Source organism: Bubalus bubalis, chromosome 2, assembly GCF_019923935.1.
Source record: "Bubalus bubalis isolate 160015118507 breed Murrah chromosome 2, NDDB_SH_1, whole genome shotgun sequence".
Lineage (NCBI taxonomy): Eukaryota > Metazoa > Chordata > Mammalia > Artiodactyla > Bovidae > Bubalus > Bubalus bubalis.
The window spans coordinates 184,827,213-184,843,825 of record NC_059158.1 but is presented as its reverse complement, the minus strand read 5'-3'; the positions used below and the strand labels follow the sequence as shown (position 1 = coordinate 184,843,825).

The window sequence follows — 16,613 nt, the reverse complement described above, 5'->3', positions numbered from 1 at the left end:
CGTGTGACCCAACAAACCCACTCCTGAGCATGTCTATGGCGAGAACTGTAATTTGAAAAGAAACACGTGCCACAATGCTCAGGGCAGCACCATTTACAGCAGTGAAGACGTGGAGACAGCCTCATGTCCACTGACGGATGGACGGATACAGATGCGCTGTGCGTGCATATATACATATACATACAATGAAATGCTACTCGGCCAAAAAAACAGAATGAAATAATGCTGTTTGCAGAACATGGATCAACCTAGAGTTTATCACACCAAGTTAAGTAAGTCAGAAAGAGAAAGACAAATCCCATATGATACCACTTACATGCAGAATCTAAAATACGACACAAACTTATTTACAAACCAGAAACAGACTTACAGATGTAGAAAAGAAGCTTACGGTTGCCAAAAAGAGAAGGAGAAGGGGAGGGATAGATTGGGAGTTTGGGATTAGCAGATACTGATAGATAAATAGATACATATTATATAAAATTATATATGGATTATTATATATAAACAAGGACCTACTGTATAACACAGGAAACTGTATTCAGCACCCTGTAAGAAACCATAATAGAAAAGAATGTGAGAAAGAATAAATGCGTGTATTACTGAGTCACTTTGCTGTACACGGGAAACGCAACACTGTGAACCATCTACTTCAATCAAAACGACCACTGAAAGCATGATGTTCAGTAAGCGAGTCATAGAGGGATACAGTCACTTTGGTATCGTTTATGCAAAGTTAAAAATGCTAAACCATACTGCATGTTGCGTAGTGACATAAACCTGTGCATGATAAACAACAAATTTATGAGTGTGGTTACCCCAAGGAACTGGGAGGGAGCAGGTTTGGGGGAGCATGGGTGTGGGCTTCAGTTGTATGTGACATCTTATTTCCCAAGAGAGGAGGGTCAGGCATGTTGGTGTACACTGTATTATTCTTAATCCATGTTTGTAATTGTCAATATTTCATTTTAAAAGGTAGATTTTAAAAATGCACACACCTGCACATACAGTGTCATCTTAATTTTGTATTTAAAAATGCATTTTGTTCATCATAGAGAAAAGATGGGAGGAAATGTTAGGTTAAACCACATGAAACTGTTCTTTTTGTAGGTTATAAAGTGGTCAATTGTCAGCGATCTCATATCAGCCTCATACACTGAAATTGCAACAATCACTATCTCTGAGAGCGGGATTATGCATGAGTAAAAAAAATTCTTTAACGTCTTTTCGGGTTTTCTCCCGTGATAGGTTATATTTTTCCTATCAGAAAAACTTCCCTGCAGATTGTCTGGGAAGAGAGAAAGCTGTCTCTCTGCTGCCCCCTTGTGGGCCCTGCCTCACAGGGCTCCTCTGCCCAGCGCCTGCCAGCGAGTTAATCCGCGCCGCAGGGTGGGGTCCTGGCACGTGAGCTGATGAGGCGGCTTCAGGTGGTTTGCCCAGATGTCTGATGATAACCACGGACACTGAGGGCTATTAGGATCGTTGGCACAGAGACACCAAACAAAGAAATTGTTCTGGAGCCGTACAGATAAGTCCTGCAGCTCAAGGGCTAGCAAAGTCATTTTGAATGAGTATGAGCATCTCCTCCAGGACTGGGGGCTCCCATTCCCACACCCATCACCTTTCATCACCTTCAAGGGGCATTGATAAAATGGAGAAGTCAAATGAGGGGCGCGAGGAAATAAAAACTTTGTTAAAATTTTTTATTTTTAGAATATCATTCTATTATTAAGGGAATGTTCTTTTCAAAGAAATTGGGATAATTTGGTCTACATTATAATAGTGAAATACTGTTTAAGAGTCAGTATTACTTCCTTTAAAATTTTTGTATTTTATATCAGAGTATAGCTTATTAACGGGCTTCCCTGGTGACTCAGACGGTAAAGAGTCTGCCTGCAGTGTGGGAGACCCGGGTTTGATGCCTGAGTTGGGAAGATCCCCTGGAGAAGGGTGTGGCAACCCACTCCAGTATTCGTGCCTGGAGAAGTCCATGGACAGAGGAGCCTGGTGGGATACAGTCCACGGGGTCGCAAAGAGTTGGACACGACTGAGTGACTAACATACACATAGCCAATTAACAATGTGATAGTTTCAGGTGGACAGCAAAGACGCTCAGTCATACATATACAGGTATCCGTTCTCACCCCAATTCCCCTGCCATTCAGGCTGAAAAACCTGTGTCTGTTAATCCCCTCAAAAGCCAGGTAAAATATTCTGTTTAGTTGCCAGGAAAATTAACAATGTAGGATATTGAACTATTCACTTTACATGTAAATGTAATTTGGTATTGCAGACATGAAATTAAAAGACACTTACTCCTTGGAGGAAAGTTATGACCAAACTAGACAGCATATTAAAAAGCAGAGACATTACTTTGTCAACAAATGTCTGTCTAGTCAAAGCTATGGGTTTTCCAGTAGTCATGTATGGATGTGAGAGTTGGACTATAAAGAGTGCCAAAGAATTGATGCTTCTGAACTGTGGTGTTGGAGAAGACTCTTGAGAGTCCCTTGGACAACAAGGAGATCCAACCAGTCCATCCTAAAGGAGATCAGTCCTGGGTGTTCATTGGACGGACTGATGCTAAAGCTGAAACTCCAATACTTTGGCCACCTGATGTGAAAATCTGACTCATTTGAAAAGACCCTGATGCTGGGAAAAATTGAGGGCAGAAGGAGAAAGGGACGACAGAGGATGAGATGGCTGGATGGCATCACCGACTCAATGGACATGGGTTTGCGTGAACTCTGGCTGTTGGTGATGGACAGGGAGGCCTGGTGGTTCATGGGGTCGCAAAGAGTAGGACATGACTGAGTGACTGAACTGAACTGAATATATTTTTACATAAATATATATATATAATTTATATACATATTTATATATTTATATCAGTTTTATAGCCATTTAAGGGGAAGTGGGGAGAGTCAGCAGTGGTGAGGTGGAAAAAAAGGAGAAGTAAGGGAGAGAGGAGGCAGGAAACTCAAATTTAATGGATCGGGCGCTTTCTGAGGGTTGTGATATTAACATCCCAGAAAAACTCAGAGAAGGAGCCACCGCTGCCCTCATTTCTGGGACAAGGAAACCGCAGCTTGGGAAGATGATGGAAAGCAGGGCTGGCCACACAGGCGGCTAGCAGCAGACACGGGGTCTGGACTTAACTCAGCCTGACCGCTCCGAAAGCCTTTTCTTTTTCATCTACCCTATGCTGAGGGAGTGAGACAAAGGAGGCACTGGAGCTTCAGAGAAAGATGCCGAGAGGGGAAAATGAGAAGGACAGAGGCACCCACGGGGAGCAGCCGCCACCAAGAACAGGGCCACAAAGGGAAAGAGGCAAAGGGGGGACAAGGCTTCACGCGTGTGTGCACACATGCACACCACCACCCCCACCAGACACAGAGGACGCCTGAGAGAGACAGAAAAAAAAAAAAAAAAAAAGACAAAACGTTTATTTGACTGTGTCACGCAGGCTCTTGGTTGTGGCATGTGGGATCTAGTTCCCTGACCAGAGATAGAACCCAGGCCCCCTGTGTTGGGAGCGCAGAGTCTTAGCCACGAGACCATTAGGGACGTTCCAAGACTTTTGCTGAATAACATTCTTCCCTGTAGCCTGCTAAGAGATGGAACAGAAGGCAATCAAACCGTGCTGCATTGCCACAACATTAAGCTCAAAGGATGAAATGAAAGACCTGGCCTTGGTACTCTCTTCCCTGAACTTGTCCTCTGAGACTCTGCCAACCAGCCAACTGCACAGAGCACCCACTCTGCCCAGGTGAACATGCAGAGTGGTTCTGGGGGATGGGGCGAGAGGACATTCTCTGTCCTGAGTACTCAATGTCTACATATCTGCTGCATGCCCATCAAATGGAATGACGTGTCATTAACTCAAATTTAGTACTAAAAAAATCTGTGATAGTTTGGACATGGCTGAGTTGGCATTTGATTTTGCTTAGGAAGTCATGTCCTGGGACTTCCCTGGTGGTCCTGTGGTCAAGACTCTGCCCTTCCTGTACAGGGGGCATGGGTTCCATCCCTGGTTGGGGAACTAAGATGCTGCACGCTATTGAGAGGCCAAAAATTAAAAACAAACAAAAAAAAAGCCAGGTCCTCACAGGAAGGGCAAATTAATAATACAGTGAGATTGATCTGAGGGTGGTACAGTGGGAAAGGCAAGAAAGCAAGATGCTAAGGACGCTTAAATGACTTAGGGAAAAGCAATATGCTTATCACCAATTCATCTTACCTGATAAAGCAGGTCACCCAAAACTCTATTGAGCTTCAATGTGAAGGAAAGAATAGATTTTATTAGCCCAGTAAAAACAAGAAGGCAATGGCACCCCACCCCAGTACTCTTGCCTGGAAAATCCCATAGATGGAGGAGCCTGGTGGGCTGCAGTCCATGGGGTCGCTGAGGGTCGGACACGACTGAGCGACTTCACTTTCACTTTTCACTTTCATGCATTGGAGAAGGAGATGGCAACCCACTCCAGTGTTCTTGCCTGGAGAATCCCAGGGATGGGGGAGCCTGGTGGGCTGCTGTCTATGGGGTCACACAGAGTCGGACACGACTGAAGTGACTTAGCAGCAGCACGTAATATACAACCATATTGCACTCATTAAAAAAATAACGTATAAAGATAAATGCACTACCACTCTTTTCTCCCTCCTCATTCCTGTCAATTTGGTATTTATCTTTCCAGACCTTTTTTTTCACATATTTAAGAATAGCCAGCATGGACTTTCCTGGTGGTCCAGTGGTTAAGAATCCTCCTGCCAATGCAGGGGACATGGGTTCCATGCCTGGTCAAGGAACTAAGATTCCACACATGCCATGAGCTCACGTTCTCGGGCCTGCGTGTAGTAACTACTGAAGCCTGTGTTCAGGCTTCTAGAGTAACTACTCTCGAGCCCATGTTCTGTATCAAGAGAAGCTACAACCATGAGAAGCAACTGGGGAAAACCCATGCATGGCAGCAAAGACCCAGCAGAGCCCAAAGTAAATAAATATAAATAAATACAATTAAATTAAAAAGGAACAGTCAGCCTTCTGTATCTGGGAGTTTCCCACCCATGAATTCAACCAATGGTGGATCCAAGGTTGGTTGACTCTGAGAGTGGGGAAACTGCGGTTACACAGGAAGGACTGTGTTACAGCTGTTTTATACAATGGATTTGCGTGCCTGTGGGTTGGTACCACAGGGGTCCTGGAGCTGTTTTCCACACATACCAAGGAGTGACCATACACATGTATAGTAAAAAACATATAGTTCTTTTGTTTTGTTGTTTTTTACAAAGATTATGTGGAATGGATTGCTTTGCCACGTGCTTTTCCTTTCTACCGACATTCAGGAAAGCTACCCGTGTGAGCTCATCCAGACCTGCCTCATTTTCCCTTCACCATTCTTTTAAATGGTTGCCTAGTATTTCACAAATGACTACTTCATAGTTGAAGAAGCTCTTTGCCTCCTGATGGGTCTTCCTCTATTTCTGACTACTTTCTTTTACTCACTGCTATGCCAGCTCCTAGTGCTGGTGTGCAAGATTTGTTTTAGAACAGTTAACGAGATGGGATATTTCTAAGTCACCAGGCATTTAAATGTTACCAGAGACTGCCCAAATTGGCCTCCCAGTGGCCAGACTAGTTTACCTCCCAAGGGTAGTGTGTGAGATTTCTCATTTCCCCATACTCTCATTGTATATTCTTGCAAGTCTTAAAACTGCATTTCTTCACTAAAATTCTACTTTCTTGTTGTTAAGTCATTAAGTCATGTCTGACTCTGTGACCCCATGGACTGCAGCACACCAGGCTTCCCTGCCCTTCGCCATCTCATGGAGTTTGCTCAAACTCATGTCCATTGAGTCAGTGATGCCATCCAACCATCTCATCCTGTCGCCCCCTTTTCCTCTTGCCCTCAATCTTTCTTGGCATCAGGGGCTTTTCCTATGAGTCAGCTCTTTGCATCAGATGACCAAAATGTTGGCACTTCAGCTTCAGTATCAGTCCTTCCAATGAATATTCAGGGTTGATTTCCTTTAGGACTGACTAGTCACACTAAATTTTTTTTAAAAAATTAATTTTATTTGGCTGTGCTGGGTCTTAGTTATAGCACATGGGTTCTTCAATCTTCCTTGTGGCATGAGGGATATTTTCAGTTACAGGATATGGGATCTAGTTTCTTGACCAGGGATCAAACCTGGGGCCCCTGCATTGAGAGCATGGAGGCTTAGCTAGAGGACCACCAGGGAAGTCCCTAGTCACACTTTAAAAAAAACTAATTTGGACTAAATGCCAGTCAATGAGGTTCAATGATTCTTTTAATTAATTCTGGAGAAGCTAGAATTAGAACATTCATTTTAATTCCCTAGTCCTCCCTTCCTTTGGCCTTTAGATATAATTTATAAGCAGTATTGACTTTCACTCAAAGGGAGACATTGTCAAACACAAGCCTGTGATGACAGAAGAAAGACAAGCTCGTTCAAAATTCTAGGCATGGCCTGACAGGTCAAGGGCTTATGCAAGAAAAGATTCTACAAGAAGGGCTGTAATACGGAAGAACGAACCTGACTGCATATTAGATCTGCTTTTTACTTTAACCTTTGATTCGATTGCTTTTGCTTCCAGTTAAGAATGTTGCCTATAGCCTGAAATACACAAGACAGCCCATTCTCAAGGCTCTGATCTTTAAGGGTATAACACTTTTCTACTCATATAGAGAAAAGAAGTCGCAGAACAGAGAATAAGATTTGTTATATTGATGGTTTACAAGAATATTGTAACCTGACCTGTGTGGATAGCTGCAAGAACAAAGGATTTCTACACTAAGAAGTCTGGAAAAACCAACTAAGACCCTCTCTCACCTTGTCTTTGAAAATGGCTCGCTGAAACCCTTCTGGGAGTTTGGAGTCTTGGGGGCTCAAGTCACCCATCTCCTTGGGGCTTCCTAGGTGGCATTAGTGGCAAAGAACCTGCCTACCAAAGCAGGAGATGCAAGAGACACTGGTTTGATCCCTGAGAAGATCCCCTGGAATAGGAAATGGCAACCTGCTCCAGTATTCTTGCCTGGACAATTCCGGGGACAGAGCAGCCTGGTGGGCTATAGTCCATGGGGTTGCAAAGAGCGGGACACGACTGAGTGACTGAGTGTACATGCGGGCACACACACGCACCCCCATCTCCTTGCATGGCCCTGCAATAAAGCTTTCTCTGCTCCAGACACTGATGTCTTGGTTTGTTTGGCCTCACTATGCATCGGGCGCATGAACTTGTGCTCAATGCGCAAGTCTTTGCAATTGTCAGTATTTCCATATGTTCTGCCTTTCCGCATGTTTGGTGGAACTCTTCTTTTGTGGAAACTCTTCTTTCCTGGTTTCTGAGGTTTGCAATGTCAGTCTTTGCCCTGAGCCCAGGAGTTTTCCACAAACAGAGGGACGATTCAAACAGCTTAACTATGCTGGTACCTACTGCTGACCTGGGGCTTTACATTTTTATGTCATTTTTACAACGCTTCCTCCCATTCTAATGTTATCTTAGTCGTTTTGCAGAATAGAAAGCTGAGGTTCAGAAGTTAAACAACTCATCTAAAATGAAACCAGGATAGAAATCCAGGCCTACCAGGCTCTGAATCTTTATGATGCACTTTAACACGGAGAGAGTGCAGATGGTAGTGATATCTGGCAACAGATACAGTAGAAAGCCTGTATCGACAACAATTATGGGAGTGGAAGGGAGTTAATAATGACATAAATTCAGGTGTTTTGTAGAGGGCTCTCCATAGTTTAAGAAAAAGTTATATGTGTGATATAACACACTGGAGCTAGGTGGCCTGGCTTCAAATCCTATCTCTGCCACTTCCTGGCTGTGTGACTTTGGGCAAGTTACTTGACCTCTCTGTGACTCAGTTTCCTCAACTACAAGGTGGGGATTAAAAATAACACACGTTTCAGTAGGTCAGACAGAGAAAGAGAAATACCATATGATATCATTTACATGTGGAATCTACAAAAAGGGTACGAATGAATTTCTCTACAAAACAGAAGCAGAGTTACAGATGTGGAAGACAAATTTATAGTCATCAGGGAGTAAGGCAGGGGAGGTATGGACTGGAAGACTGCAGTGGACACACACACCCAGCTAAATATAAAAGAGACAACGTAAGGACCTACGGCACAGCACGTGGAACTCTACTCCATACTCTGCGATGGCCTATACGGGCATAGAACCTAAAAAAGAGCGAATGCACGTATGTGGATAACAGACTCACTGTGCTGTGTACCTGAAGCTAACATGACATTGTAAATCAGCCATCAGTTCAGTTCACTTCAGTCGCTCAGTCCTGTTCTGACTCTATGAAACCCCATGGACTGTAGCCCGCCGGCCTGCTCTGTCCATGGCGATTCTCCAGGCAAGAATACTGGAGTGGGTTGCCATGCCCTCCTCCAGACGAGGAATACTCAGCTCAGTCCAGTCGCTCAGTCGTGTCTGACTCTTTGCGACCTCAGGGACTGCAGCATGCCAGGCTTTCCTGTCCATCACCAACTCTTGGAACTTCCTCCAACTCATGTCCATCGAGTTGGTGATGCCATCCAACCATCTCATCCTCTGTCGTCCCCTACTGTTCCTGCCTTCAGTCTTGCCCAGCATCGGGGTCTTTTCCAATGAGTCAGTTCTTTGCATCAGGTGGCCAAAGTATTGCTTTTTCAGCTTCAGCATCAGACCTTCCAATGAATATTGGTGTATGTACTCCTTTCCCAATTTGGAACCAGTCCGTTGTTCCATATCCGGTTCTAACTGTTGCTTCTTGACCTGCATACAGATTTCTCAGGAGGCAGGTCAGGTGGTCTGGTATTCCCATCTCTTGATGAATTTTCCACAGTTTGTTATGATCCACACAGTCAAAAACTTTAGTGCAGTCAATGAAGCAGATGTTTTTCTGGAATTCTCTTGCTTTTTCTATGATTCAGCGGATGTTGACAATTGGATCTCTGGTTCCTCTGCCTTTCCTAAATCCAGCTTGAACATCTGGGAGTTCTTGGTTTATGTACTGTTGAAGCCTAGCTTGGAGAATTTTGAGCATTAGTTTGCTAGTGTGTGAAATCAGGTATACTCCAATAAAAATTAAAAAAAAAAGTTCAGTTTCAAAAAACCCCCCAAAATGTCACTGGGTTGTTGTAATGATTAACTAAGGTAGTATTTGTAAAGCAATAGAATAATGCCTTTGCATGGTAAACACTATAGAAGTTCACATCACTATCACTGTGATCGTCTGTGGTCTGCACTGTCACTCCCATTTTATAGGTGCGGAGAAGGTTAAGCAACTCACCCACGATCATGGAGTGAGTCAGTGATAGACTCGGACCACAACCTTGGTCCCCACCATCCTGTCCAGGGGTTTCCCACTCCTAGCACTGCCTCCCAACTTAACTAAATGTAAGCAGAGGGGCTGCTGCAGGCCTTGGAATGTCTGTTGCAATTAAAGACAGGGCCAGGTATAATTCATGTTCTCTCTGAGAACAAAAGGGGGATCTGTAGAGGAGGAATTTCAGGAACTTCAGAGAAGCATGTGAAACATTCCACAGCAGTTCAGTCCAATTCTGTTTCATGAGCTTTTTCTAGCACGTGAATCCATCTTCCCAATCTACCACTCCCCTTTCTCTCCATCTGAGACTCAGCATCACATCCCCATCACCTGTCTTTGGTTAGCTACAGGAACTTTCTGCCTGGCATCCTACCTTCAACACATTCTCCTAACTAAAGCCAAAGATATATTTTAAAGGTAAGCCTACTCATGTCAGTTCTGGATGAAAATGCTTCAGTGTCTCCCCATGGCTCTAAGGACTTGGACTAAACCCTTTCCTCTAGCCTGCAAGACTGGGCTCAGAATGGACCCTTCCTTTCATTTCCTATCTCATAACTCATGTTCTGGGCTCCTTGGTCAAATTAAACTTCCTTCAGTTCCTCAAAATAGAGCTCTGGTGTTGGACACACAATCCCCTCTCTTTTAACTGTCTTAGTCTGGCCAAGTCCTACTGATCTTCTGAGCTTCAGCCCAGAACGCAGCTCTTCTGGGAAACCTTTTTGCATTTTTCACTCCACTTTTTGCACTCTTGATAACACATGTCATGCAGCATGGAAACTGCTGTATCCTTGCCTGTATCTCTCACTGGAATCTGGGCTCCTTGAGGACAATAGCCGTGCCTCTTTGATTCAGTGCTACACCCACATCTAACACAAGAGCTGAAGATAAATACGCTAGTTGAAACTGAGGACACAGAGGCTATTCCCAAAGAGGAACTTGTAGGTAGAGTGCGAAAATAAAATTATTAAGGGCAGAAACTTTAGGAACATTTCCAGAAATGGTGAAAGAGGCTGTTTGGAGGGTCAAGGGGTAGGCAACACCGTGGCAACACCTGTGGGAAGAGAGAGCGGTAAGAGAGCCCGGAGCGAGGCAGGAGAGGGGTTCTGCAGGGGAGAGGCGATTACTGACGGACTTAGCTTTTAGGGGAGCTAGATGTGGATTAGGGTTACCCAGCTACTTTGGTTTGCCTGGTGCTGTCCCCGTTTTAAAATCGAAAGTCCTGTGTCCAGTGAAAACCCTTGGTTCAGGCAAACCTATGTTGGTGGCGTTAGGGTGGAATCCAGGTTATTAGAGGAACTAGTGGTTCTGGACAAGGGCTACTTCTCTCTGAGTTATGAGAGAAGGCAGAGAAGGAGAGAAGGGCAGGATTAAATCAAGGGTGTGGGCTGAGCCATTAGGCTTCCCTGGTGGCTCAGATAGTCAAGAGTTCAGTCCCTCAGTCGTGTCTGACTCTTTGGGACCCCATGGACTGCAGCACGCCAGGCCTCCCTGTCCATCACCAAATTGCAGAGTTTACCCAAACTCATGTCCTTTGAGTCGGTGATGCCATCCATCTCATCCTCTGTCGTCCCCTTCTCCTCCCTCCTTCGATCTTTCCCAGCATCAGGGTCTTTTCCAGTGAGTCAGTTTTTCGCATCAGGTGGCCAAAGTATTGGAGTTTCAGCTTCAACTTCAGTCCTTCCAACGAACACCCAGGACTGATCTCCTTTAGGATGGACCGGTTGGATCTCTTTGCCGTCCAAGGGACTCTCAAGTCTTCTCCAACAGCTCAAAAGCATCAATGCTTCGGTGATCAGCTTTAAGACAGTAAGGAATCTGCCTGCAATGTGGGAGACCCAGGTTCCCTCTCTGGGTTGGGAAGATCCCCCTCTAAAAGGAATGGCAACCGACTCCAGTACTCTTGCCTGGAGAATCCCATGGACGGAGACTACAGTCCATGAAGTCGCAGAGAGTCGGACACGACTGAACAACTTTATTATTTATTGTTCCGCATCGGCTTTGGAACCTTTCCCTGTTTTGCTCTCTCCGGTCCCAGCGGCGCCGCAGTTAGGAGGTCCGCTCACCGCTAGGGGGAGGAGCGGCGCAAACAGCCACGGGGAGAGCCCCTCTAGCTCTCCCCGACGAGCTCTCTATGGCGCTTGTCTGCCCGGCCAGGACAAGGGGGCGGGGTCCCGCCACGTGACCGAGGTGCCTCTCTCTCCGCCCCCCGCCCATCCTCAGGCTGGCGCAGGCGCGGTGGTCGCGTCGCCGTCGCCGGGCTCCGTAGCCCGCGCCGCTTCTCCTCCTTCGGCCGCTGAGGCGGCCGCCCCGGTGGTCCTGCGGCTCTTCCTCCTGCGGCTGCGGGCCGCGGGGGCCGAGGCCATGTCCCGGAAGCAGGCCGCCAAGGGCCGGCCGGGCAGCGGCAGCCGCAAAGCCGAGGCCGAGCGCAAGCGGGACGAGCGGGCGGCGCGCCGGGCCCTGGCCAAGGAGCGGCGGAACCGGCCGGAGTCCGGCGGCGGCGGGGCCTGCGAGGAGGAGTTCGTCAGCTTCGCCAACCAGCTGCAGGCCCTGGGGCTGAAGCTGCGGGAGGTGCCGGGGGACGGGTGAGGCGGGCCCGGGAGCGCGGGGTCGGGGGGCGGCGCCGCGGTTCGCGCCGGGGCTTGACCGTCTGCGTGCGTCGGCGGAGCGCGGGACGACCGCGAGCCGAGCCCGCCAGGCGCCTCGTCCTGGCGAGCCGTGGGTCCCGACAGAAGGTCTCCCCTTAGATCGGTGGCCGGGAAGCACCCCCTCCCCCCCGCAAAAATAAGGTGACTCTTAAGCCGAGACCTGAGGGAATGAGACGGAGCCAGGCAGTCAGCGAGCAGGGCCGTACGAAGAGCTGCCTGTCACAATGACGGTCAGACAGACGCAAGGAGGTGTAAGCCCCACTTGACAGGACGCTCGGACTCCTTTGAGCCCTTACTGTTGGGTATTGCCCTCCTGCCACACTCGGGAAATTAGGCCTGCGAGGCCCTGTCGTTTGCTAAGTTGAAGGCAGCTTCTCTTGCTTCTTCCTTGCATGGACTTCAGTTTCTCCTCTGTAACCCGTGGCGCTTACCCAGGGTTGCTTGGGGGTTTAGACAGGAATCTAAGTCCACCTTTGTAGGTCTAGCTTTTTGAAAGAACACGGGGTAAACAGATGGGATAGTAGGAGGGAGAGAATGGATGATGGGAAGGAAAAATGACCCCAGGAAGAGGGATATGGATCCCGGAGTGTGGAGGAAAGAAGAAAAAGGGAAGGGAGAGGGGAGGAGATCAGTTAGCATCCCCATTGTGGGGGTAGGTAAACGGGAGTCTGGTTGCAGGAGTGTGGCACGGTGGAAGAGGCAGTATTAATAACAGCCTGGCTATTGTGTCTTCCTTCATCTGGGGGCTCAGCTAGGCGAAGAGGCAAGAATAAGATGAAGCTGAAGACCGTATAGAATTGCCTTAGCCTTAATCGTGGAAGAGGGGCAGGAAAATGTTTTTTGGATTACATTATGTTGCACCTTATTAATCAAGACTGTTTATGACCTGGCCTTAATTTACCTTTCCCAGTTTTCCTACACGGAGAAGGCGATGGCACCCCACTCCAGTACTCTTGCCTGGAAAATCCCATGGATGGAGGAGCCTGGTGGGCTGCAGTCCACAGGGTCGCGAATAGTCGGACACGACTGAGCGACTTCACTTTCGCTTCTCACTTTCATGCGTTGGAGAAGGAAATGGCAACCCATTCCAGTGTTCTTGCCTGGAGAATCCCAGGGACGGGGGAGCCTGGTGGGCTGCCGTCTGTGGGTTCGCACAGAGTCGGACACGACTGAAGCGACTTAGCAGCAGCAGCAGCAGCAGTTTTCCTACATATGTGCAGTGTTTTAGGCAGATTGGATTTAGAGCTTGATTGCAGTTTATTCGCCACCACCTGACACACTGTCTGGTACATTAAAGGCATTCACTGCATTTTTGTTGAATAAATGATGATAAGAATATCATAGAGGAAGGCTACCTAGGCCCTTAGCAGGGCCCCTCAAAGAGGTGTTTTCTTAGTGGAGTCGCTACAGTTCAAAGGTTGCTTTGCTGGGTCTTGCTTTTAGCCTAATAGCTTGGTTTTTGTCAAATATAGTTTATTAAATATTCTGGGCACTAGCCACTCATAAGCACAAGACATTGGTATATAAACCGAAGTACTAGTTGAATTTGGTGGGTCTGAGCTGGTGTCTGACTCTTCCTTACAAATGATTGGATTGCTTGTGTCTGCTATACTGGGGATGGTATTCCCACTGTCAGTGTGTCCAGGAAGCTGACATACTCAACAGAAGGTTGCTTATGAGCAGGAATTGCGGCACAGGGAGTTGTAAGATCTTGAGGGAGTTTTCATAATGCTGTGGGAAACTTTGGGAGTACTACTTCTGCTCCCCTGCCCCTGAAGAGAGCATATTTCTTTAGTTACTTCGGCAAACGTTGGTTGAGGAAGGTGCTGGGAATACATTGCCTAGTAAGAGAGAGACAGGACAGCAGGTCTCAAACATTCTGGTCTTAGGATCCCTTTACCCTCTTTAGAATGAATGAGGGCTCCAAAGAGCTTTGGCTTATGTGGATTATGGTTATCAGTGTTTACTATATGAGAAAGTAAAATAAAGTAAAAGCATGGTATGCAAACACATTATATTAGCTTTCAGAGTGATAGCATCAGATATCGTATATCAAGTAGCCTCTAGAAAACTCCACTGTACACTTGTGAGAGAAGTAGAGTGAAAAGGATAATTGACATTGGTTGCGGAGTCAGAACTCTGAAAAGGCCTCAGAGACACCCTCCCTTCCCAAACTGGGCCGTACTCTAAGAATGAATGGTATAAATACTTAAAATAAAAGTTGCCATATTCTTTACAGTGACTGATTACAGTATACTCTTGAGAAGAAAGCGGCCAACACTCCCTGAAGTGGCCAGGGAGACCGCGTCCATTCAGCACACGCTCATCGCAACCTGCCCTGCGCTAGATGCCTCTCAGAGAAGCTCATTTTCAGGCTGGGTCATGAAGGGCCAATAGAAATACGCCAAGAGAGCATTCCGGACTGAGGAGTAATATGTATAAAGGCACAGGAGCGCTTTATTTTTGAGAGATCTGCAAATTGTTGAGTATGACGAGGCCGGAGGCCAGCTTGACTGCATTGCTCACGTCTCTCCCTTCTGACGAGCCTGTTCTTTGGACAGTGTTAGGTTAAATGATAATGGTAATTCCTCCTCTGTGGGCTCCGTGAAGCGAACCCCTTTCCGTTCACACACAAGTTCTTCCCATGGGTGCCATGCAGTGGGCTGTTTAGTCCTCTTTAGTATTGCCCACTCCAGTACTCCTGCCTGGAAAATCCCATGCATGGAGGAGCCTGGTGGGCTGCAGTCCATGGGGTTGCGAGTAGTCGGACACGACTGAGCGACTTCACTTTCGCTTTTCACTTTCATGCATTGGAGGGGGGAATGGCAACCCACTCCAGTGTTCTTGCCTGGAGAACCCCAGGGACGGGGGAGCCTGGTGGGCTGCCGTCTCGGGTCGCACAGAGTGGGACACGACTGAAGTGACTTAGCAGCAGCAGCATTGTGACTTTTGGATATGGTGAAGACAGGCTTTATCACTGTGCAGTGGATGGTGCTTCCTGTGTTTGTAACGGGTTAGTAGATATCAATGGACTATTTTGTTTGTTGATATTTCTTGAGTACTCTTGGTGAAATATGAAGTTAGGTAATGAAAAAATAATCAAGTCTGCACTCTTCTGACTTTCCATTCTGGTCTGATAAGAATATTGAATAGCCCGAGATAGCATCTCGCTATATAAATGTATTCATTGTTGGCAGCGTGGCATTTGTAGCATGCTGGAACCTTTGGGTGCTTGGGAATAAACCAGCTGGTGTTCTGTGATGTAGCCTGCATGTGGGCTGGACCAGTGTGGCATGGATTAATCAGGGAGCCGCTTATGGGGTGTTGTGATGCTTAGTGGGCCACCTTCATATTTATTCTGTTGTCTGGAGGGTGGGCCCACATAAATTGGATTCAGTTTCAAAACAGGAAATATTTTAACCTTGATGTGGTTCTTAAAAACATGATTGAATGTAGCATGAACAGAATCTCTAATTGGATTAGGCAGTACAGTAGTAACATTTCTCTGAACTCCATCCGGTTGTGTCTTCCTAAATGTAGCCTCAAATTACAGGACTAACTAGTAGTGTTCTAATAGTAAAGCATTAAAGAATCATTAATTTTAGCTACTTATTTCTGTCTCAGACAAGTTGTTTTATTTTTAAAGTTTTACCTTGTTTTTATAATTGTAGGATTTTAGTGACAGAAGGGTATCTACAATATCCATTAGTTCCTACATCACGTGTATAGCAGCCTCATCTTTTGAGTCTTGCTCAGTGGTTTTCCACCTTGGTGGCACAACAGAATCACTTGGGGAGCTCTGGAAAAAAATACAGTGAGTGGGCTCTGCCCCAGATCAGCCACACCAGAATCTCGGGCAGTGGGGCCTGGTTGTGAATAATTGAAAAAAAAAAGTCCACATGTGATTCTAAAGTGCAGTTTTATTGAGAACTGCTGATTTAGAGTCTAGATCCTAGTGTTGCTCAAACTTTAGCATAAAACAGAATCAACTGGAGGGCTAATTAAATCCTTAGTGAGACTAGATTGCTGGGTCCCAACCCCAGAGAGTTTGACTCAGCGGGCCTGGGGCGGAGGGCTCAGAATTTTCATTTTGAACAAGTTCTCAGGTGATGATCAAGTTGCTAGTCAGAGATCACACTTTTGAGAGTCAGTGATTGAGCCCATCGCTGCCTGATCGAAATCAGAACCACATGTATAATTTGAAAATTTTTTAGTAGCCATGTTAAAAAATTAAAATGAAACAGATGAAATAAATTTTAGTATATATGGCAAGCCACTGTATCTAAAATGTCATTTCAGCATATAGTCAATGGAACAAATTTTAATGAGATACTTTACATTTTAAAAAAGTGTTCAAAATCCAGTATTCAACACTGAATTTGGATTAACCACATTTCAAATGGTTAGTAATCACCTGTGGATAGTGGCAACATCTTGTATAGCACATAAGTGGACAGTTCCTGAGGCTTGACAATAGAAATGTACAGAATCCTTAGTCTGTGCGGTCTGTCTGTATAAAACTAACAGAGTCGCCTTTTGTTTGTCTTTGTCTCTGTAGCTTCCTTGTTTTGGTTTTAGTTTTATTGCACAAGGATAACATCCCTTTCACCATGAC

At 46.2% G+C, this 16,613-nt stretch overlaps 1 protein-coding gene across 3 annotated transcripts in view; it reads left to right on the top strand.

Annotated features, from left to right (window-relative positions):
* Positions 1-11,560: 11,560 nt before the first annotated feature.
* Positions 11,561-16,613, top strand: part of OTUD3 (OTU deubiquitinase 3) — a 34,070-nt gene continuing 29,017 nt past the window's right edge. The window contains exon 1 of one of the 3 annotated variants that reach the window (XM_025278827.3): positions 11,561-11,935. In XM_025278827.3, the coding sequence (XP_025134612.3) occupies positions 11,715-11,935 (221 nt within the window). In that variant the 5' untranslated portion in view covers positions 11,561-11,714. The remainder of the gene's footprint in view (positions 11,936-16,613) is intronic. The other 2 variants (XM_025278828.3, XM_025278829.3) reach the window with 2 other exon arrangements.